General features: G+C 41.8%; 1 protein-coding gene across 4 annotated transcripts; it reads left to right on the top strand.

Moving 5' to 3' along the window:
* The first annotated feature begins 1,422 nt into the window (after nucleotides 1–1,422).
* MAPKAPK5 (mitogen-activated protein kinase-activated protein kinase 5) lies at nucleotides 1,423–23,465 on the top strand. Of its 4 annotated transcripts, none has more exons than XM_009334412.1 (14): nucleotides 1,423–1,442; nucleotides 4,912–4,985; nucleotides 6,275–6,350; nucleotides 7,552–7,649; nucleotides 9,151–9,259; nucleotides 11,912–12,001; nucleotides 12,633–12,728; nucleotides 13,974–14,054; nucleotides 17,856–18,043; nucleotides 20,365–20,485; nucleotides 21,152–21,282; nucleotides 21,924–22,045; nucleotides 22,405–22,509; nucleotides 23,275–23,464. In XM_009334412.1, the coding sequence occupies exons 4-14, from the start codon at nucleotides 7,564–7,566 to the stop codon at nucleotides 23,367–23,369; spliced, it is 1,224 nt and encodes a 407-aa protein (XP_009332687.1). In that variant the 5' UTR covers nucleotides 1,423–1,442; nucleotides 4,912–4,985; nucleotides 6,275–6,350; nucleotides 7,552–7,563; the 3' UTR covers nucleotides 23,370–23,464. The 4 variants fall into 4 exon arrangements, with proteins under 4 accessions (XP_009332687.1, XP_009332688.1, XP_009332686.1 ...); XM_009334413.1 differs by having other exon boundaries at nucleotides 1,424–1,442; nucleotides 21,924–22,039; nucleotides 23,275–23,465; XM_009334411.1 differs by lacking the exons at nucleotides 1,423–1,442; nucleotides 4,912–4,985; nucleotides 7,552–7,649 and having other exon boundaries at nucleotides 6,276–6,350.
* The last annotated feature ends 371 nt before the right edge of the window (nucleotides 23,466–23,836 follow it).

The raw sequence follows: 23,836 nt of genomic DNA, 5'->3' as shown, positions 1-23,836 counted from the left end.
TTCCACGGGATCCGGCCTTGGGGGATTGGGGAGTCAAGGCCGAGTCCGCGGGGAGCAGGACCGGGGCTGCTCGGGCCGGCCGGGAGCTGGGGTCTCTGCCTCACGGCAGTCCCCGGCTGCGGAGGCGATGCTGTCGCCTCAGTCCATCTCCGAGTTCCTGTTCGGATGCTGTCATGAAAACAAATCTGGCGTGTGGGATGTTTGTGTTTCGAGTGGTGGTAGAGGAGCTGAAAGATTCAGGCTTGCTTTTTTTACAGCGAGAATCAGTGCGCGAGCTTAGCGCTTCCCGGTGAACCCTTCTGCGACCTGGCTGAGCGGATTTCCTGAAGAAGCTGGGGAAACGCTTTTGAGATAAAGTGACAACAAAACAGTGTTTTAAGGGCTCTCTGCAAGCTTTTTACCTTGTGCAGAGCATTTGCTGTCACAGGTTCTGGATGCTTTCATAAGTGCTTATTTTAATAAGGTGAATGAATTCCATAAGGATGTAGGTTAAAAGACCCTGTGTACTGGCATTCGCCACCCTTCCTTAGCCCTGCTATCTGCCACGGTGGGATTTGTCTTTACAGAGCTCATGGGGGCAAGAATCAATGCAAGAGAAGTAGCAAGAGAGCCCTGTGTTGCTGAAATCTGGATTGATTTAAAATATGTGGGTCTTGCCTTTTGAACTAAAAAAGCCCAAAGTAGAAGGAAATCTAAGCACTGTGTTACCCGGATTGGAATTAAACTACAGAATCAAGTACTGAAATTGCGTACTGTCTCTTCCTGCTTCATTATCAGTCTTGGCACAGTGCAAGCAGCTGTCCAGAAAGCTTTCAAAAATAAGGTTTTTCAAGTATTTCTGTGGTATTTCATGTGCACATAAAGATTTACATTAGAGCTCTTGGAGGTTTAAAAACAAACAAAACAAAAAAGCCGAAGCAGTTGTGTAAGCGTAGGGGCAGTCCTGTATCTGCCTCCTGCCCCTCTCAGTTTGGAGGGGTTCTGACCGAGAACAGATTCTTTTGGGTTATAGGCATTGTCTGAATCTAAAACATAATTTAGTCCTTTCAAGTATTATGCTGATTTTTCTGCTTCTCAAGCACTCGGTTATTGTTCCAAGTTTGATTTGTTTTCACCTGCGTCTGCAGGTTTAAGGTCTGTGATTCAAGATAGCGATCGCTGTTTAACACAATCTAGCCGAAGGTGACAGGCAGCATGTTGGAGCAGTGGAGGTGGAGTTACACCGGTTGTTGGCATTTCACTGGTTGAATACGTGGAGTTTGTCCAAGCAGCAGTCTGTATACTTTTAATTGACTGTAGTGAGTATGCATTATTCTTAAAGTACCTTATTTCAAACCTCTTCCCGTTGGTATTCAGTGGAAACTGAGAAGCACCTGAGCTTTCCCTCGAGCAGTCCCGATGCATGCCTAACCCTGCCTGAAAGCAGCTTGCTGGAGATCAAGGTAGGAGAAGCCTCAGAGTCCTGCCTTTCCAGGCTGTTAGCATCCCAGACTGCTGACTCTGCATGGGAGGATGCTCGAACCATTGTTTTAGGTACCCTGAGCTTGCTGGAAGGGAGTTGTGCTATTGGAGAGAACTCAACTCCTAAAGTTTGTCTGATACTTTTTTTGTAATTGAATACATTTCAAGTTAGTTTATTCTCTTCGCCCACTGGAAATTAATGTAAGGAGTGATCAGAATTTTAAAATTCCTTTAACAGTAGGAGCAAAAGAGTTTACTGTAAGAAATTGCACCACTGCAGATTTTTTTTGAAAGCGCTCTGTCCGGCACTCTTCTGCCTCCTCTGTTCCCAGCCGCAGCAGATTAGTTCCAGCTGACCCGTCAGCCAGGCTACAAGTTCAGTGCTGTGCAGCAGTGCTACTGTAAGGCATTTTGTTCTCCAGATGTGGACCTAAGTACAGGATACCGTACCCTCTGCTGCCTGCATCCACAGTACATTAACCTAAACGAAGAGGCAAGGCATTTAGACTTACCAGTTGAAATAGATTTTGCTTTTTTCAGAGGGCAGTTTTATATCTATACATTTGAAATATTTCATGCTGCTGGAATGTTATGAACTTGTGTTGATTTGCAGCTACATAGGCTTGGTGGTATATTCGGAGCTCCTGTTTCTGAACTAGGAGATGTAAGCAATTCTGTACATTGATGGACATCAAAGTTCTCAAATACTGTATTTCATACCATTAGGAAATGGTTAATAGTGTTTCTTGATCACTAGATCAAGTAAAATGAGTATTCATTTTTACTTCTAAGTTGTAAAGCTGCTTTTGAATGAAGATTGGAATCCAAATAAAAATGCAGAAAACAAAAATGTTGGTTTTTTATTTAAAACAATGGCAAATATGCAGAATATGAAAGAGGAAATCAATTTTTATTAAAAATGGACTTATTTGTAGTTGTTGAACTTGTCCTTCAGGAGTTGAGAACTATCAGATCATATTCTCACTTCATTTGATTCACAGATCACAGACTTTTCCAATTCCTAATCAGCTTCTCTGTTCCGCTTATTCAGCTGGAATGAAGCAAGTAGTCTCTGTGCCATTGCAGAAGTGGCACGAGGCAGCAGAAACTCTTTAGTCAAGACTGGGCTTGTTTGTGGAGACAGTATCTCTTTTTAGACCAGCCTGTGCCGTTGAAAGGGTTAGTAAGTTTTGGGACAGGCAGGCGCTTCTTCGGTTTTGGAACAGGAGCAGCAGACTTCAAAGCTCTATAAAAAATAACAAAGAATTGTATCACTTAATCACGATGTTGCTCCAGAGTACTTTGGCACTTGTTTCTCCAGTTCAGTGGTTTGACTTTCTTCAAAAATTAAACACTAAGCCTGATTTTGAAAGCATGAGCCGAGGAGGTACTTCCCAGTTCAGAGGAACCCGTTCTCTGCTCATTAATGCTCTTCTAAAATTGTGTTTTCATTCCACCTATGGTGCCTTCAATTCTCTGTATCTGAATATCAGGAAAATTAAATTAGCTTTTCCCTAATACGCTTCTCACAAGTGAAATTTATGTTAGGTGAATTGATAAGAAAGTTTCTTTATGCTTCTACTTGAAAACAACAAACCACGTGTGATCCACTATGCTTTTCTTCCCCTTTCTTTTAAAACCCTTCATAAAACCTCCAGTTAACTAACTTTTTCCTTTACACCTTTCACGCTAGTCATTTATGATTTATGTAATACCCACTCCAGACTGTGTTAAAAGGCAATTTTTCCTTTCATATCTGTCTCTTGCACTCTCTAATCCCTTCAAATCTTGCCTTTAAATATCAGCTTTCCTCTCTTGCTTTGTTTTCAATCCGTGTGGCTTGAGGTCTGGCTCCAGCCTGGCAATAGTGTTAATCCACGACTGTTGCAGCAGCGACCAACGATCCCAGGTTAGGGACTGCCATTTTCAATATCTTAATTGAGAGCATGAGTGTTCTGAGTTTTCTCGTAGTTTGTAGCATGAGTGATTCCTGAAATGCGGCATGTTGCCCAGAGAAGGGCAGCGAAGCTGGTGAAGGGTCTGGAGAACAAGTCTTACGAGGGGCGGCTGAGGGAGCTGGGACTGTTTAGCCTGGAGAAGAGGAGGCTGAGGGGAGACCTCATCGCTCTCTACAACTACCTGAAAGGAGGTTGTAGCGAGGTGGGGGTCGGTCTCTTCTCCCAAGTAACAAGCGATAGGACAAGAGGAAACGGCCTCAAGTTGCGCCAGGGGAGGTTTAGATTGGACATGAGGAAAAAATTCTTTACTGAAAGAGTGGTTAAACATTGGAACAGGCTGCCCAGGGAAGTGGTTGAGTCACCATCCCTGGAAGTATTTAAAAGACGGGTAGATGAGGCGCTTAGGGACATGGTTTAGTGGGCATGGTGGTGTTGGGTTGACGGTTGGACTCGATGATCTTAGAAGTCTTTTCCAACCTTAATGATTCTATGTTTTGAATTGAAGTTAATGGAAAGGGAAAATCTCATCAGAATAAAGTTGCTTTGCAAGCAGTGGACCCTTTCATTTGCTTTCAGTGTATTTGGGAAGTATTTTACCTGCTTGCTTAAGCTTCTCTGGTGCTTACCACCTCCTTTTCTTGCAATTTATCAGAAAGCATGGCTTTTTGAAAGATGATCCTGAACATAGGTAGCCACGTTCATAAAAGAACAAAGGCAGAATTTTATGGCATATGTTACTTTGACTTGTGTTTGCACACAACATCTCCACTGTTCAGCCCTGCTCTGTTGTTAGATCACCATCTGTGTAACAGCACATGGCAGCGGCGTTAATCAAAATGCGGCACGCTGAAGCTACATTTACATCCCGCCTTGTGACATGTTTAAGCATGATAGCACCCAAGCTGTGTCATAACAAAACCAAACCCTATTTATATGGATTTGGACAAAAGGATTATAAACATAAGCCTGGTTCATTATCAGACAAGCTAGAACTAGTCATGCAGGGTTTAATTTACAGTATAATGATTCCAAAGTTTTGAAAACCCTAAGCGGCAAAATCATTTTCCACTGGACCGTATAACCAAAAAGTACATAATAATGCTGTAACTGGGCCTTTGTATTCAGTTGCGATTGATCATTTATAGGTAGAAAGCTAGATTTAAGAGTTGGGGGGGAAAAGTGCCCTTGATACGCTTTCCGTGTTAAAAGTGCAAGATCCCATTTACTGTTCTCAATAATCCTGTTTCAGAATGCCAGGGTGAGCAGTCTCAGCTGCACAGAAATAATTTTAAACTGAGATATATTATTATGTAAGCATTTGTATTTATGTTTAATTTTCCTAGGTGAAGCAAAACTCCAAAGCAGGCTCTTTCTCTGCTCAGGTATCTTGCAAATCAGGTCTGCTGAGCTGTTTTTTTTGGAAGGGATGTAGTAATTTTTTTTATTTTTTTTTTTTACTCTCTTTCCCCTCCCCCTGCTCCTTTTTGAATAGGAAACCTCCATTTTAGAGGAGTACAACATTAACTGGACTCAGAAGCTGGGAGCTGGAATCAGTGGTCCTGTTAGGTAAGACAATACACCTGCGGATTTGTATGTAATCTCAGCCTGTTTCATTAGCTGTGGAGAAGTGAGTATGTATTTTAATTGTGATGTGATATGTGGAAGACTCTCTTTATAAACAAATAAATGTCTCTGTACTCCATGCGGGTCGTAGCTGATGTGTGAGCGAGGTATTGTCTTTTATGGGATATGTTTGAAGTAAAAACTCTCCTTGCCTCTCTGCGTTGTCCCGTCTCACTGCCGTATTTCCAAAGCGAAGCAGGAACAGGAGTCGGTTGTGAAACGGTGGCAGCAGAAAATTCTGCTCCAACACCTTTGCCCTTTTGATACTAGTGTCAGCGCGGTGCAAAGGTCGCTGCTCCCGTCTACGGTATCATCACTTGGGGCTTCAGCACTCCGCGCGCGTTAGCTATTTTTACCAGTTATTTTTTCACATCATCATGTGAGGCCAAAGCAGATAGTGCCACGAGCTCTGCATCTCATACCAGACTTGTCCATCATGAATTTCCAACCCCTGTGGGAACTGGACGCTTTCGGTAAAGCAAAACATACGTTCCCTTTTCAACAAGAACTCTCCCTTTTGGGAGCGGGAATTTGCACAAGCGCTGGAAAACAATTGTCTGCGCCTCTCTGTTTCTGGGCGCTTGACAGGGCGATTGTCTTTTGCCACCATTTATCTTCCTGTCCAGGCAATTGGTTTCTCCTCATTCATTTTCTGTTGCTGTGTTGCCTCTGATCTGTATTAAAATATCCCTTTGTTTTTTATTCTTTTAGCTGCCTGTTAATATGTGGGCCCTTCCCTCTGACGCAGTTCAATTGTTAACGTTAAATGGGGGAAAGAGAGAAAAAACGTGTGCGGCACAGTTGGTGGCCTTGCTAAAACAAGGATTTCCGTTCAGAAACACTTTATTTATTGCAGACTACACCCTCCGTTGAAGATATTCAGGCTGCCACTGCGTGGCTTGGGTTTTTTCATCAAAAGTATCTCTTCAGGCTGACTGTCTAGAGTGCGTTCTGCTTGTCTGCAGCTGCCCGTTGCTCTGAAGTACTTTTTCTGCATTGCTGAAAATACAACTTTATGTTAGGTGTTTCTGCATAATGTATTAGATTGTTGTGGAAGGCTGAAAACTGAGGCTTTCAAGCTGGGACGTGGTGACAGGTGCCCTGTATATTCCAGATTGCGGGCATTCCTTTTAATTCCCATGTGGAGAGCAAACTCATAACTACAGATCAATTGCTTGAAGTGTCTCTTTAACATTCTTGCTGACTGAATAATTTTATTGCTGTAATACCAGAGTCTGCGTGAAAAAATCCTCTCAAGAACGCTTTGCACTGAAAATTCTTCTTGATCGTCCAAAAGCTAGAAATGAGGTATAGTTTCTGTTTATACTGTCTGCCTTCTGACACACCACAAAGTCTCGCCCTTTTGGTGAATTGTTGCAATGGTTTAAAAAAAAAACCCAAAACGTGTTCTGCAGATCTTGCTGTGCAGCATTCCTTGGGTTTGATCCTCTAGCTTTGCTGTGCTCAGTTCCTATAGGATGAGGTGGTGGGTGTAACAGAGGGTCTTTCAAACTCTGAGTTTGCTGTAGGTGTTAGCTGTATATGTACAAGTGTAATTTATAGAACTGCCTTTTAAAGCTAGTGTTCTCCCTGTGTCCCATGTAACGTAATATGAATAGTTCAGAACCGATTTTGTTTCCATGCATCTCACTCTTGGATGTCACTACTCTAAGAATTGCCAAGAATGCTTCAAGTTGCACTCTAAATGGTACGGGTTTATCTGTGTACGAGAAACTAAATAAGCTCGCTGATACTGTTTGTGACTTACTGTGGCTGGCGAGAGCGTGCCAAGGTACCAAACTGTCAGTCTATCGAAAATGATGGGCAGTCATTCAAGTTGTCATGAAAGTAAAAGAAGCGTTAATTGTCCTCAAGGTTTAGGTAACTTCCATTTCTTGTTACTGAGCAAATTCTCATTTAAAATTCCTAGGGAACAATAATCTGTTTACAAAGAGCATCAAACCTTGGCTTGATTTAGCAGTCCAGGTAGCTTTAAACTGGGGACGATTCCTTAGGTTGCTGTTTCAGAAAGTCGGAACAGGAGATGAGGTTTCCCGTGTTGTGAGTGCTAGACCTTGAGGCCATAAAAGGAGACGGATTATGGAATTTCAAGTTTTATTCATGAATTTTCGGTTTCAATCGTATCTCTATTGCTACTTTAAAGCTAGTTCTAGCTTTAAATTATTTAAAAAAAACAAAGAAATCAAAGATTGGGCTTTTTCTGGAACTCTTCTGGGTTTGATTCCAGGGTCTGTAACAAATAAGTTGGCATGTATGATCTTTTTGTCCTAGTCGGTCACTTGTTTGTGTAATGGCTGTTGGTCACTCATATAAACACTTGTAGGCACTTCTTATTTTTTGAATAATTTTAAATTGGGTGTGACTGGTGCTGAGCACAGCTGGCTGCGCACGGGCTCGTGTGTGCCGTAGTTTTGGGGGCAGAGGGAGGAGCAGAACTGGTCGAGTACGTGTCACTGTGTACAGTAACGTTTCTTCCCTTCTCTTCAAGGTACGTCTGCACATGATGTGTGCAACACATCCAAATATTGTTCAAATTATTGAAGTTTATGCTAACAGTGTGCAGTTCCCACATGAATCCAGCCCAAGGTAAGATTACATAGGGTGATTATTTCCACAGCTTGCTTTCCATGTTTAGGCCAAGGTATAGTGGAGTTTGCTTTTTTCTAATCACAGTGTGACCAAAATGAATATTTATAGGGTGTTCCAGATATGATATTTATACTCAGACTAAGCGATGCTTGCTTTTTCCCCTGTCAATACCCAGACTTTGCATATTTAAATGAATTTGCCTCCTTCACTACTGGTTTTAAATACATCTTCATTTCTTAGGTTTTTCATTGATTCAGTCTGTGATACCTGCATTGTCTGAGAGAGTATATTAGCTTTTAGCTTCTGTCCTGCTTTGATACTGCTTTAGTAGCTTGAATTGAATTGTAACCTTTAAGCCTCCTTCTGCTTTCAAAGCACTGTTAAAGCAGGATGGGAGCTGCGACTTTTGTTGCTACCTAGAATCCTAAGTGAGATCCTTTTACGTGATGGTGATGCCTGTGAGCCACTGGGAAACTCAAGAGTGCTAGTCTTCATTAAAAAAAAAAAAAAAAAAAAGGATGAGAGAACCGTTTCTAAAAATACTAGGTTCTGTCCTGTAAACTCATAATACATTGTCCTGCTTAAAATGAACACAGCAAAACATGAAGCGGACTTAATATTTTTCATACATTAATATCACTTGGGATAAAAACATTGTCTTCTAATTGGATATTAGTTGAGGAAAAAAAGAAATCTGAACTAGAAAACTAGAAGAGCTGGGAGAACTAAAGAGCTGAGACCTGTCTTAGTCTCTGATGTATCTCATTTTGCTGTGTGGTGAGAAGAACTAGAAGTTAGTTTCTTGAGGATCTAGCAGTCCTGATATCTACACTTCCTATTCGTTGTCCTTCATAATTATAGCAATAAAACTGTAAATTAAAGTAATGAGGTACAGTAGAGTATCCAGACTCAAAAGCATTAAAGATAATTCCTCGACCTTCTGCTTCTAAGTTGCCGTGAACATCTTTAGTGCCTAGGCAGACCAGCATGTCTGCAAGGATGGGTGCAGACAGGTGTACGCTGTGCTCTAAGCCAGCTCTAGCCTGGAAGCTGTTTAGCCTGTTTAATGCAAGACTCTACCTGCTGTATTACTCTTTGAGGGCAGAGTTATACGTTGATGTGTCTAAATGGCTTCCAGGTCCAAACTGGCTTGCTGGTGGAAAGCATGGGTGGAGCTTGCATGTATCTGAATGCATCCATGTAGACGTGTCCCTGGTGGTTGTTCCAGCTGGATATGGGAGCCCAACATGAAGAGCAAACTGTAGATTCCTGGCTGACAATCAGTGAGTCAGATTGTGCTGGGAGCCAGAAAATCCTGCAGCTTATATGCTTAAAGGCAAAATTACAGAACCAAAATAGCTCTGACAACTGTAGGAGAAGCAAGTATGTGTCTCTCTTTCGGCCTGCGTCAGTAGATATGAAGTATGCATTGTTAGCTTAGCAATTCTGTTATTTTTTGATTATTTTTAATATAACAAAATGAAATGCTTTTGAACAGGGCTCGGCTCCTAATTGTAATGGAGATGATGGAAGGGGGAGAGCTATTTCACAGAATCAGCCAGCACCGGCACTTTACTGAGAAGCAAGCAAGCCAAGTAACAAAGCAGGCAAGTTAACACCCATGTATAACCAAATCCATGAATGATAATGGCTAAAGTATTTAACAATTTCTTGGGGTGGGGGGGTGGGAAAAAAGGAAGCTAAAATAATCCTCAGTTCTGATCCGATGATCATTGCCTGCTTTGTTATAACCTGACAATGCCAAAGTTTTAATAGAAGTAAAGAATTTGGAAGTGTGGGCTAGTTCTTCTGGGTTGTGACCCTGAAGTCTCTGCTGTCCTTAGCAATGGTTTTCCTAACCTGGTCTACAGAACACTTCACCAAAGAGAGCTCTTTTCTTGCACAATCTTCCTGCTGTATGCCTCGCTGTTGTTCTAAGTGTTACCTCCAACAGTCCACAGGCTCTCACCAGACCCCGTGTGGCTCCTGAGCTCCAGTTGGAGAATCGCTCTTGGCCATGACGCAGACTTGGCGTTTCTCTCACCTCTTGGGCGGGGTAGCAGACAACAATGTACATGGGTCCTGGGCCGGTGGTTTTCAAGCTGTATTTGGTTTTATGGAAGTCCTACCTATCATGGAAGATAACAAGAGGAATGTACCACTATAGTGCATGTTTTCTGTGCTGTTTGTTCTGATGTAATTTTTCCTTCTGCATTTCTCTACGCAACTCACTCTTGAATGTTGTGTTTTGTAGCCTCCATGGTATTTATTGCTAGAGGTTTTGGTGTCCATTAGGCTCTTTGTTGCTTAGCGGTGCATCTGGTGTGACTAGCTTATATCCTGTTAGAGTAGGCAGGATGATAAAGCAGAAGGGCCTCCATGAGATTCAGTGCAGGGATCTCCAGCGTCAGTTCCTCTCAGTTCTGGGGTGAGCTTGTTCCTTTTCACTTCCAAGCTGTTGGGTGACTTGCCAGAAAGCTTGGATTAATGGGAGGGTTGCAGGAAAGATAGTATGGCTGTATGTTTTGATAGCCTTTCTAGGGAGCCACAGCAGAGGACCAGCAGGTTGCTGTAAGGAACCACAAGGCAGAAGGACCTTGCTGTCAAAATGGCTGAGCTCTTCTGTATGGGAATTGGCACCACGGCATGAAGCCGAGGGCCGGAGCTGCCATCGTTTGCTTTTTGCAGAGGTTATATTGGCATTCCAAACAAAAGATATACAAACTGTAGGTGAGAGGCTATACTGGAGATAACTAATCGGTAAATGTCCTGCTCGCACACCAGTGATCACTGCAGTGAATAAAGGAAAGAAAACATGAGGCAAGATATTACAGCATTTGTCGTAAACTGATATGGCTGTTTATGAATATATCCATATCCCAATCACTTGCTTGCCCCTAAGCTGAGGAGATAATGTTTGGTACTGAGGCAAAAAAGAAGGCCAAATAATTTCATCTTACTTTTCTGTCTTGTGCTTTGACTTGTTTCTAATGAAATGCTAATTGTGCTGTTACCTTTTTGGTTTCATTCAACAAAGAAATTAGGTGGAAGTGCAGAATGATTCTTGACAGTTTGTTTTCATGTCCTTTGGGCTGTTTGATTTTGACAATGCAAGGCAGTCTCCGGGATTAACATGTTGGGAAAATCTTTTAAAACTATACCAAAAGACAAGACACTGAATTGAATTCTGACTGTGTGTACACTTGGGTTATTCATGTCCCAAGTAACTCTTTGCTTTAATGTTTATACAAATGAAGTTTGAAAGCAATGTTAAAGTCTTATTCTTTCATCTAGTGGTCATTGTCTTGAACTACGGGTCTTAGTTCCTTGTACCCAGTAATAGTTAAAAACTTGTCACAAAGCTACCTCATTTTCTCTGGGAATGTGTTTGTATTTGTTTCTGAGCTAAGTTAACACTGAAGTTCTCTTATCACAGTAATTTGCAGTCTTCTAAGGACTCAGCGCTTCACCCAGAATACTGAGTTTGGGTAGGATCCTACAGAAGCCAATAGGAATACTTTCAAATAAGGGTCGTGTGGCTTTGCCTTACTTTTTCAGTAACGCTGTTGAAGTATTTATGCTTTGGTTTTCTTTAAATGAATTGCACTTTTAAATGTAGAGCTTTCATGACTGGGTTACAGGTTTCTAAACCACAGCAGTGTAAGAAGCTGTCTTTGAAAGAATCAAGTAATGCATTTCTGTGTAATATCCCATGAAATGAGTAAATTGCAGGCAGCACCGTCAAGAATTAAAGAATAAAACTGCCTCAATGTTAACTCTTAACTCAGTAACAAATGCAATAAAATATTCACTGAAATATTGAAGCAAGAACTCGCTGTTGACTGTTAAACAGAATATAATTGCTGGAGAGCACGCCAGCAAGTGTAGTGACCTTGTAGGCCTAGCACAGAATATAAAAGGACACTGTCATGATCTGTTTCACTTCTGGGGGGCTAATAATGCCCCAAGTTAGTCAAACTAAGATGGTTGGGAAGCCCAGTACAGCTTAGCTTTTATTTTCTGTTTGCTTTGAGTGAAATGCAAACTGAAAAGCTTGGTGGGTTTCATTCCCGATTGTCGCTTTACTGCACTATTGCGCAGTATGGCCAGGCTTGTCTTAACTCAGAATTGTACCCAAGCGGAGTGAAAATGTTTGGGGTCTAAGCTATATTGGCAATGTCCTTTTTAAAGCTAAAATAACTGTCCAGGCTAAAGGAGGAGTTCTGTAATTGTGGTTGATTTATTGTGCCCTTTTTCAGATAGCTTTGGCTTTGCAGCATTGCCACTCACTAAACATTGCACATAGAGACCTCAAGCCTGAGAATCTCCTCTTCAAGGATAACTCTCTGGTAAGATGAAGGCTTGGTATTCTTTGTTTACTGCTGAATTCTGTAAAATGGCTCAGTAGTGATTTTCAGAATAGTTGTAAAATGAGATTAATGCAATGTTTTGGTGACAAAAATTAATGACCTTTTTTGGCTTCGTCCTTTTTTCCGTACTCTGATCTGCTTGGAATACAGTCTGTCCATGCTGTTGCTGCTGTTAAATATGGGTCAGGTTCTCCACCTCAACATAGAATCCTGCTTTGCTGAGATGATCTGCTCTGCCACATTTCCTCCCTAGGTGTCATCAGGATGTTCAAACATGCATTATAGGTGCTTTGATGTATCCAAGTACTTGTCTGTTTCTTTCTTCTCCTGCTCATAACCACCCTGCATATGCAGTGACCCCCCTACAATGTGCTTAGTGCTTTCCAAATCTGAGAGGGGGACTGCTTTTGACCCAGAGCACACAGAAAAACAAAAATGTTTATTTCAAAGATCAGTTTATGACCTTTTAGCTGCTTTGTGGAATGGTAAGGGTATAAATACAAAAGAGGAGTATGTGTGGCAAAGGTAAGATGAGTACAAGGTGAGAAATATGTATTAGAAAAACTGATACAATGAGATTTTGTAATGAAGCCTCTTCTGCTTATTTTAGGATGCACCTGTTAAATTGTGTGACTTTGGATTTGCCAAAGTAGACCAAGGTGACTTGATGACACCACAGTTCACTCCATATTACGTAGCACCTCAGGTAAAAAACGATTACAGTTCTAGGCTAAAGGGGAATCATTATCTTTATTGCCTGTGCCTCCATAACCACATCATTTTAAAAGCCTTTGCTATCCTATTAAGGGCTTCTGGGCGTGGGAATCTTGTACAGTAGCCACCTTTCAAGATGGAGTGCCACAGTGATCTATTGATTACAGCAGGAGATCGTGAGGCAAATTGCCCAGGCTGTGTTCTTAGCACTGACTTATTGCTGATGCCTCCTGACTCTCCCAAGCCCAACTCCCAGCGGTGAGACTACTCCAGGATTTTGACAATTGGCCTTTAACTGCATTAAAGCAGTTGGTTTGGAAAAGTCCCCGCTTCACCATCCTTCTTCCAGCTCAGGCTCATTCAAGATTACATTAAAAAGGACTATGCTGAAACAAAAGGGTTCTGTAAAGGCAATTGCTCAAAAGGAGGGCAGTGCCAGAGGGTTACCCGTTCACCTTGGCTTGGCAGTATGCATTAAGACATAGTCTATAATTATGGACAGGCTGTTTTTTGTAGTGCTGCTTTCCCCACTCTCTTTTGTGCTTTGTGTTGGAGTCCTGAAGAAAATTATAAGAAAACTGCCGATAGATATTTAATTGCAGTACTGGGCATGTCGGCAGCCTTCAATGACTAGGAAGAGCAATTGCAGAGATCAGACATTGCAGCCACAGTCAAGTGCCCTGAAAATGCCTCCTCAGCTGGAGCCTGCTGGTGAAGGGCCATGTGCACTACAGACAGGGTTTATAAAACAAGTGAACTGCCAAACCGGTAGAAAGCTTTTCCTGAGCGTATTTAAACTGAGATTTTTGTAGAAATCCAGAAACACAGATTTGATCAGCAAGGGACAAATTTGACATGATTTGTTTGTGGGAGAGGCAAAAAGGGACATCTCTGGAGCTAGGGTTATCCTCCAAACACACTTGAGGTTCTAGTTCCAAAGCATGGAGCTGTTAGAGGTTTTGAACAAAAGAGGTGTGAGCAATTGCTTTAATTCGGGCAAAACTGGAGTTTTCATCCAAAGCAGCAGAATATTTTAGCTGAAATTTTCCCCATGTAGGAAGTTCCAGTCTTTCTTAGGATCTTAGAACAGTTTGACTTTAGCAGAGTCTTCAGTAGCTGGAATAAGTCCACTGAATGGAAAAGCACCAGGCATCTTTGGCATAGGCATTGCTGTTTGTGGTGCCTGTAGATGAGATGTATTTTGCATTATTTTTTTTTTCCCCTCCCATGGCAACAGGTATTGGAGGCACAAAGACGGCATCAGAAAGAAAAATCTGGTATTATCCCCACCTCTCCAACACCTTACACTTATAACAAGGTAAGCTATGAAACAGTCCACAAGACGATATCTTTAAAGCATAGTGTCTTCCCCACCCCCCCGATATATCCGCTGTAGAAATAGTCTATAGACACAGTGCATCACCTAAGGCAATAAACTTTATTGCCCTGAAATTACACACTTAGGGCCAGGAGCAGTAAAGTTGTTCTGATCTCTGTGACAGGAACGCATCTAACTGGCCAAATATCTCACACTGAGTAAAAAGCAGGATCTACAGGAAACAGTAGGGAAATGTCACGTTGCTTGCTGTTTTGTGTACGCGTGTATTTTCAAGTGTAAGGAAGTAGTATCTTTGGCACTGTATTTTTCAAAAGTGTGGTTCCTTTGGCTTTTCTAAAAGGAGTGACCAGGTATACAGTGGTATTTCTCCCCTTAAATGTATTAGGTTCAGACCAGGCTTCATTCAGTTGAACTGGCAATTTAGAAGATAATGATCTGTGCAGGTAGCTGTCTTTCTCAGTTTAGCAGTGACACACTAAGAGGTGCTGCTGGCTCTGCGTTCTTTCTGATAGAGCAAAGAATGAAATGCACATTTGGTCCAAGCCTAATTAATGATCCTCTAATTAAAGGAAAAATATACAAACAGTGTTAAAGGAGCACTAAATATTAAGAAGATTTTCGAGAGAGTAGAATGATTCTGCTGGAGTGTGACCACGTGGGAAGTTTTCACCTCCACAAGAGGCTGGTTCAAAGGAAACTTCTTTTCTCCTGTCAGCCTGAGTTTCTGCATGTGCAAAGCACTATTTAGGCTATCTTGTTCAGGGAGGTGTGGTGATACCTTGTCTGTATCGGGGATCTTCTGCAAAATGACTGGTGGTGTATTGTGTTGTCTGTAGCAGTAGCCATGGGCAATAACAACTGCTGCTAGAGTCTTGTAAAGTGTCAACAGAAAGTGTCCTGAAAGGTTGTACTCCTTTTTGGTCATTCCAAAACATTTTCCTCCATATTATCATCACTGTCTCCTGCCGGCTTAGCAGCGTTTGAACCACTGAGTGTTTTTCTTTCAGAGTGTCAATTCTGATTGAAGTTAGCTGGTTTCTGATTGCAGTGCTAAGTATCTACACTGATTCCAGTTTTAAGGATGGTTGTTTAACCCACCACATGCTAGAGGGGGTAGTTTGGTATATAGTGTTATGTTTCAGTAGCATTCTGTAGAGAGCTAAAGCGAAGACGGGCAGAGATGATAACTTTCACTGAATTAGTCCGCGTGCGTTTCCTAGTCATGAATCTGCCTTCTTCAGGGTTATGATTATCTGTTCTCCATCCTGGAGAAACAGCTTGGTGATTGAAGCCAGACACTTCTTATAAGAAGAGTTCTCAGACAGGTGCCAATACAGAGTTTCTTCTGCCCTCTCTCATGTGAACCCCAGTCACAGGGAAAGTTGTTTTTTATAACTTTTGAAAGTCTCACAAGGCTCAAGAACTCCACTTCTGTGGATTGAAGCAGACTTACTCTCCGGTAACAGCCCTCTCCAAGGGACTTCCCTCGCTTTCATTGTAAAAGGGTAGATGCAGTTCCAGAGACACCTAGAAGTGGTTGCTCACTGTTCATGTTGGTAACAGTTTGACAGCTGTTTTGTTCTTTTAATGAACCAAAGAGCCCTGGCCATGGCACCTGAAGTAAAATATGGGCCATATTCTTCTACAGAATGGAAGAACCTTGAAAACAGATACCAACTGGAGTTAATTCACATACTGACAAGGTTTAGCTGCTGTGATCTTCTGGGATTTACAACGTGATACAGTGATTTTGTTTTCATGTTTCATTTAAAGAATTGATCGGTCACTCTGAACTGCTTTCAGCCATGGTGGCACTAACTGCAAAGGTTGCTGAAAGAAGTGGCCTCATCCTTACCTTGCCAAGTGTGACTCACTGCAAAAGCAGCATCTGGCATACGCTTAGTTCCCCAAAGTAGACTGTGATTAACTCCCAGGTACACTGTCCTTCCACAGCAGTTCAGAGCCTGAGTGGAAATGCCTGTGATCCATCCTCATGATCAGCAGTTCTATCCCGCAGATTTAAATTGGAGGAAAAAAACATGTCTTTGATTCCCTGAGTATTTTTATTAAGCTGTGTGTGTATTGGATCAAATATAAGTGTGTATGTCATGGCTGGACGGGGTTGACTCTTGAGAAATAGAATCTGAGAACCATATCAACGAGAATTTAGACACCTGTTTCCTACTTACATGCCTAAAGTCCCATTGATTTCATTAGAAGTCATCTCCGGTCAATGGAAAAATGATGAGATTTAGGTACCTAAATAGAAATTTAGACTTCTAGAGCCATCTGAGATAGGCTTAAACTACTTGCTGAAAAGCATACATATGTGGGGTAACTCCTTGAAGTTTCTTTCGTTGTCAGCATCCACATGTTTTGTAGAACTCAAAAGCCAAGGGTAGGATTTAATGATCGGTATGAGCTGATCTAGGTGTATTCCCTCCAGAAGGAAACAGCCTCACCTTTGAGGACCTCTTCCTGGGTCAGTGTTGATCCAGTCAAAAAACAGTTATTGGAGTCAGGGATTCTGTGTTTGCTGAGTTCATGCGTACAGCTTCATGAACACTGGTGCTGTCCCAGAGTATGCGGGGGAATATAAAGCCTGGGGCAGACAGGGTGATGCTCAGGCTGCTTCAGCTGGCAGCTGTGCAGACCTCTGTCTGTGTAAACAGACTGCAGAACCTCCCCAGTTTCCCAAATCTGCCCTTGGGTGTCTTTCCATAGTCACCTGAACTTGGCTGGAGTTCAGGCTTCTGCTTACGCTTGGCTGTGTGTTCCTGTCCATCTTTTTGCTGGCATAAGCCTTTGGGAGTCCCCTGGAGGACTGATAGGGCTGGAAACCAAGCCAGTGAAAATAAATGATTAGCTGCACAAATGCTAGTGTTGGCACAAAAGAAATACTGGGAATGGATGGCCAGGGTCAGAGCACGTCCTACCAGCCTGCACCATGCCATAACCAAGTGATAACAGAGCTGTGTCCTTGGGGATATGGCCCAACAGAAGCTTGAATTGAAGTCTAGGCTGTTATGGTACTCTTCCCTTCTTCCTGAGTAGTGTCTATGTTGCGTGAACGCACAGAGATCCAGGTGGGAAATAGATCTGGCTTTCAGCTTCTTTACTGAGCTGGTTTTTGGCTGGATCCACCTCCTGGATGAACTTCTATATCACATCAGGAGTAACACTACTGCAAGGGCAGGGGAGGGAGCTCCAAGCTGGGGTGCAAGGACAGGAGGGAGCGCAGCATAAGCAGCCGTGAAATACCACTCCTGGCTTTCTGAAGCTTCTTTGTCTCCGTGGCTTTCAGAACATGTGTTTTTCATTACAGACCTCTCTGATTAAGTATCTTTGCTAGCTCGTTTGTTTGATGGTGTTTCTTTTTTTAGTCTCACGTTCTAAAAAATGACTGTATTCTGTTTTATGTTCTGATATTGAGAGACTAGGATTCAAGTATCCTGAGAGATGTAATAAATGCACAGCTTGCTCACGCCTCTGACGCACTGGCTGTTTCCATACAATTTACCATTGCATAGCACAGAGTTACAGGAGCGCTTTCTGTAAACAAGCTACTTTTGGGTACTGGAAGTAGTTTAGCTTGGCAGCATGGAATTATCTTGTGCTTACATATTTGCCATATTTATCCATTAATGTGCTCAGATGGACCTTTAGGAGGAGGCTGAGCTGTGTTTCTGTTTTCTTAGGGAATCGCATAGAACTTTTAACATAGCTACACCACTGCTTGCTGCAAATTGCGCCCCAAAGTGATCATTTCCTTGCTTTCAGAGCTGTGACTTGTGGTCCCTGGGTGTCATTATTTACGTGATGCTGTGTGGATACCCTCCGTTTTACTCCAAACACCATAGTCGGACAATTCCAAAGGACATGCGGAAAAAGATCATGACAGGAAGTTTTGAATTTCCAGAGGAAGAGTGGAGCCAGATCTCAGAAATGGCGAAAGACATTGTGCGAAAGTGAGTCAGTTGAGGAAAATGTTGTATTGCTCTTTGCTTATATTAAGAAATTGGAAAATCACTTCGAAGTGCATTATTACAGAGGGCTCATTTTTCCAAAGGCGGGGGGAATTGTCTGCAGCATATACAGCTGAAAAATTTTCTATCGTATTCAGCACAAATGAAATCTGGTAAATATTTTTCTTTCCCTCTCTTTTTTTTTCCTCCCCAACTGTTGTGTTCAATTTTTGATGTCTCCTGTCTCTGAAGTTGCTAGAGTACGTTGTGCGTTTAGTCTTCAAGGGGAGTGAGTACACTACCTTACTTCAGAACCATATAGACAACCAGCTGCCACATCTGCAAGTGCTCTGTAGGCATGTATCTCCTATGGTAATGTCTAAACTCCTGTTAAAATCAGGGGGCATTTAGGTGGCATAATAGGAACTGGTAGATCTGTCCCTTAAAACCCTGTGCACATAATTACAGTCTAAAAGGAGTTGAGAGAGGCCTGGAAAGGGAGGTTAAGATCTGTCACAAGGTGTCAGACTATGAGATAAGGTTTTGCATCAATGTTTTATTCTAAAAGCTAATGGAAGCTGTTTTTCATGCAATGCACATCTCGATTGCAAATGTTTCAAAGACTGTGATCCCATGGTCCTGTTTGAAAGCAAGAATGTGGCACTGACTAGGTCTTGACCTCACTTATTTTTAAAATGTGAGAGAGACTTGCTGCCTTTGCTTGTATCACCAGAGGAACTGGAAGGATAAAAGCAACATAAATAGAAAAAAACCCAGTCTGTTAAACAATTTTAAACTGTCACTGTCTCTTCTGACATACTGTAAAATCTCCAAGGACCTAACATTGTTTGGAAAGGGTGCCGGGACCTGTTTACAGCAGTGCAGAAGAGCCCACAACCTTTCACCAAATAAACTGCAGATTATGTTGCAGTGAAACTTCTGCTTACACGAAGGTCAACTCTTTATTCTCACTGAGAAGCTTCACAGTCAATAGGTTTCATTGTCTTTTAAAATGGCCATGAAACTCAGCTCACAAATGTTGTTACTTGGATTCAGTTCACTTCACTTAATTCTCTTGCTAATGTTATCAGGACTTCCTTTCCCGCTTGTCTTTTCCAGCCAATGAGTCTGAATCTGTGTTTATGGTGCAGGAATACATTTAGACTTTATAGAATTCTGGATAAGTTTACATTTTATTTATGTAGACTGCTATTCATATGGAGTCTTGCTTCTGGAGGTCATATTTTGCATTCAAGCAGCTGCTTCCTTTCAAGCATGTCGAGCTGATGTCTGACCTCAAGCTTTATGAGCTGGAGTGCTTGATAATAGGTTAGGACTTTGAAAACCTAAGGAAAAGGAATGCATGTGTCTTGGGTCTTGTATTAAAACTGAACTTACGACCTGTTCGGCAGCATGGCCTTGCAAGTGAAATTTATGAGCTAGCCTGTGGTCCTGCTGACACTTTGTAAAAGTTATTTCCACTTTCTTGGTACATTAAACAATTCTGCTTTGCAGCCGGGAAGCTGATTTAGAGTATTGTCTAAGAAAGTGTAACAAACTCATCAAATCATTCTGTTTCTAATTTAGACTCTTCGGATAACTTGTCAGCAGTCTGTGTGAAACTTTACTTTTTTTTATTAAACAGTTGTGATTATCATGAGAATGTGAGTTTATCTGCAAAACCTCCTTCCAGGGTTTTATTCTAGTAAAATTTAATTCCATGGAGTTTTCAGAGATAACAGAATAAAGTTCCTTCTTATTTTGAGGTGCTGTAGCCTGCCAAAGTGTCCATTACTTGAGGCTTTTGCAGGGGGAGAAAAGCTAAGGTTGCATGGTGAAAGCAGTTAATTCAGCAAACAGATTACCAACTTTGAAGCTTTGCCTTACTTCACCATGCCCGGAGTCCTTGGTATGAGTATGGACTATTACGCGGATGAGCTCTAAATATGCGTTTCCAGAGAGTGTCAGTCTGGATCGTTTCCAGTTCATCTGGAAGATAATTTCCCATCTGGGAGGATATGAATATAGAGTTCAGCGGTACACAAGTATTAGTAAAATGACTTTCAGCACCTTTCTTTTACACTGAGTTGCTGAACGTAACTGAATGAGCTGTGATAGCATTAATATATCGCCACAGCAAGGGTCAGTGAAGCTGGTAGAAAGTCAGACTGCTTTTGAGTCAGCTTAATGTTCTAGTTGTTAGGAGGAGTTTCTTTTTTGACCTCTCTAATGCTTAGAGATTGCTAAGTGCTCTGATCCCAGACAGAGCAGCACATTGTAAATCAACAAAGACCTCTTTATGGACTGATTGATTCCTCTCCCAGGCTGCTGAAGGTCAAACCTGAGGAACGGCTGACCATTGAAGGTGTGCTGGACCACCCCTGGCTCAACTCCACCGAGGCACTTGATAACATCCTACCCTCTGCCCAGCTGATGATGGACAAGGTCTAAATAACATTTTATTTTATCAAGAATGTTGCATAAAGGAGCTGGGTAGCTCTTGGATGGTTTGAGTGTTTTCTTTCACATGGTGTTATGCAAAGAGGTCCCCTTCTGCCTTAACGAGAGCCTGAGATCTCTGTAAGAAAATGGAAATGGTTCCATTTGAAATTTGGGCTAGGAGAAGATGCTCCAAGATAGGCGGTCAAGAGCAGCCATGTGCTAACAAGTAGAGAACAGAGTATGGCAGTAAACATGCCTGAGCACTCTTCTGTAGGTCTTTTCTCTCCCCCCCCCCCATGTTTTATACCTGACTACAGCTATGACCTCATTCATTAGCACGAAATGAGTAGCCCTTCTTGCTTCCTTTAAACTCTGCTCAAAGAGGAGTTCAGTCAGCACTCAAGCTTGTGAACATGAGAAGTAGAGATGATCCTTTGTCCTGTTCAGCCCCTGTGAGGTTGGGATGTATTGTCCCACAGTTAATAACTGTAGTTCTAATCATGTCGTGCATAATGCAAACCTGATTTTTGTTATGCATGTCCAAAATAAATTGGATTTTGGTGCATCTTTTTTTTTTTTTTTTTGTCCATGGCTAACATCATCCATATATTGTTCTTTAATTCACAAAGAAACTAATTAAAACATGAAGTGCAACTCTCTTCATTCCAGGCAATGGTTGCAGGGATACAACAGGCTCATGCAGAACAGCTTGCGAACATGAGAATCCAAGACCTCAAAGTCAGTCTCAAACCCCTTCACTCCGTCAACAACCCAATCCTGCGCAAAAGGAAATTACTGGGGTAACTCTCTAAAGCTGTTTTTGAAAGATCAAAATGTAGGCAGCCGTGATGCCAGGGGACTGACCTTAAGCATGTTACAGGTTCATTCAATTGTAACCATGCTCCTGAGTTTCTGATTTGGTTGACACTCTCTTCATGCTGAAGTGGGTAGTTGGAGTCAAGTAATATTTGCACAATATGGTGTGTCTTCTGAGATATGCCAGTGAGGGCAGGAAGGAGATTGGATAGTGTTATTATATTATACAGGTAGCAGAACAGATCTGTTATGAGAAGATGGGTCGCATGTTGAGTGAGGTGGGGCAAACTGGGAGAAAGAATTCTGATATTTTTTTCTGATCCTGACATTTATTTACTGAAAAAGTCAGGTAATCTCTCTCTCTTTGTTCGAGTTACCTATCTGAAAAATAGGATAATGCATTTTAGAATTACCCTTACTTGAATTAATTTAAAGGATATTTATATTTCTTCATGTTTAAAGTGGTCTCATAATGCAGGACATTGTTACAATTAATGCTAAATCTAGCTCCCAGTCCCAGCTTTCCAGAGAGTGAAAGAGAGCATTATACTGGTGCAGTTATGCAACGAGTAACGGACTTGAGTTGCATTCAAACTATAATTGTTTCCTCCTTGTTCTTTTGCAGCACTAAGCCAAAGGATGGTGTTTATATCCATGACCCTGAGAATGGAAGTAACGATTCCAACGTGGCTCTGGAAAAGCTCAGAGATGTGATTGCTCAGTGCATTCTGCCACAGGCTGGTAAAGGTTGCCACTTTTAAGAAAGTTACATTCCTAAACATGCAAGACGCTGACTTTTTACTGTGCCTCAAGATCGGTCTGTGTCAGTAGTGAGGAAGGATAAACAAAACTCCTGTTGTCCTAGTCAGTCTCAAGAGGAAAGCATTGTCTATGGACTGTAATTTTGGTGCATGCCTAATATTAGTGTCGACAGTGACATGCAGAGCTGTTAAAATAACTTCCAAACAGGAGTGTCTGCTTTCAAACCGATTTCCTAGTTTGCATGAGGCGAGGAGGAATAACTGCACATATTGTTGACTGAAGCTCTGAATGTTGCTGCGAGGCAGAATGACAAACCTCCTGTTTATCTTTGTTCTCCTAAATAGGAGAGAATGAAGATGAGAAGCTGAATGAAGTGATGCAGGAGGCGTGGAAGTATAATCGGGAGTGTAAGTTGCTGCGAGACACTCTTCAGAGCTTCAGCTGGAATGGTGAGGAACTCTTCCACGGAGAATGGTGCTAATGCCGGGTGAAAGAGGGGAAGCAGTGACCTCCTTGTATGGAAATAAAAACAAATTTCTTGAATTTGTGTCAGACTGATTTAGGTTTTGACACTGTTTTAGCCCACCTGCCAGCATGGATGTTCTAGAAATGAGGTTGAAAGTTCTGCTTTAAAATTTCTATTTGAGGTTCAGGGTAGAGTTTTCAAAGGCACCAAGTCACGCAGGAACATAACAGCACAGATGGATCTTCACTTTAGAAACCGCTTTAGCTGTTTTGAGCTGGTTTCCTTCCAGCTGTTTATTACCCTCTTTCCGCTGGAGGCTGCTGCCCTCATCTATGTTAGCACAACATCTCTTCTGCTCAGTTTGTATAGGAAACAATTAAACTAGGCCAGCTGCCTTGGGAGTGTTCAGGTGGCTCCTTGACAAAACAGGGTGGCGGAGGTGTCGGCTCCCAGGAGCAGATGCTGATGAGTATAAAGGGACCAGCGGCATCAGCCAGGTTCACAAGGGCTTGGCCGTGCCTCTTCCCTCATTCTGTTTTTTGTTTGTTTGGTTTTAATTTAGGTTTTTAAGTGTTCAATTTTTTTTCAGTGGAACTAGAGATCACAACTCATTTTGGTTCCCTTGCAAGCGTTGTTCTATGTTTCTGTGCGAAGCATTGTTCTGTGTTCAGTCAGTGTATGACTCCAGCCATGATTGCTTTCCTCCTTGTGCCCAGCACCAGCTGACTACCTGTTCTTCTCTTTTCAGGCAGAGGATTCACAGATAAAGTGGATCGACTAAAACTGGCAGAAATAGTAAAACAAGTTATCGAAGAGCAGACAAACTCCCATGACTCTCAATAGCTGGAGCTTCTTAATCTTATTTTTTTTACCATTTAAGATTTATTCTTTAACTGTAAAAAGTATTTTTATGTAAATTAATAAATCATAATTATTTCAGTAAATTTCCATACTGCTTGAAAATGCTGTATAGTTGTAGATACAAAAAAATCATTGGTACTGTAATATTTTTTTAAAACTCAGTTCCTTGAGGTATATATTATCACTTATGTACTGTTAATCATGAGTCCCCCAGATGGGGCAAATTATATTGTTAAAGACCATTCTCTTTCTTAATAACCAGTTGCAGAAGCTGCCTTCCATCTGCTATACATACAGCCAGCTGCAATGACTATGTATGTGAACGAGACAGCCACAGTTTCTCAACACCCTGCTCAGTAAGTACTTGAAGCAAGTGCTGTGAAACACAAACTTCATAGCTACCCTTTGCGCCTAAATTCTGAGTCTTTATGTAGAGGCAACTAAATAGC

This window comes from Pygoscelis adeliae, unplaced genomic scaffold, assembly GCF_000699105.1.
Source record: "Pygoscelis adeliae isolate BGI_AS28 unplaced genomic scaffold, ASM69910v1 Scaffold262, whole genome shotgun sequence".
NCBI classification, from domain to species: domain Eukaryota; kingdom Metazoa; phylum Chordata; class Aves; order Sphenisciformes; family Spheniscidae; genus Pygoscelis; species Pygoscelis adeliae.
This window is presented reverse-complemented; position numbering and strand designations above follow the sequence as displayed.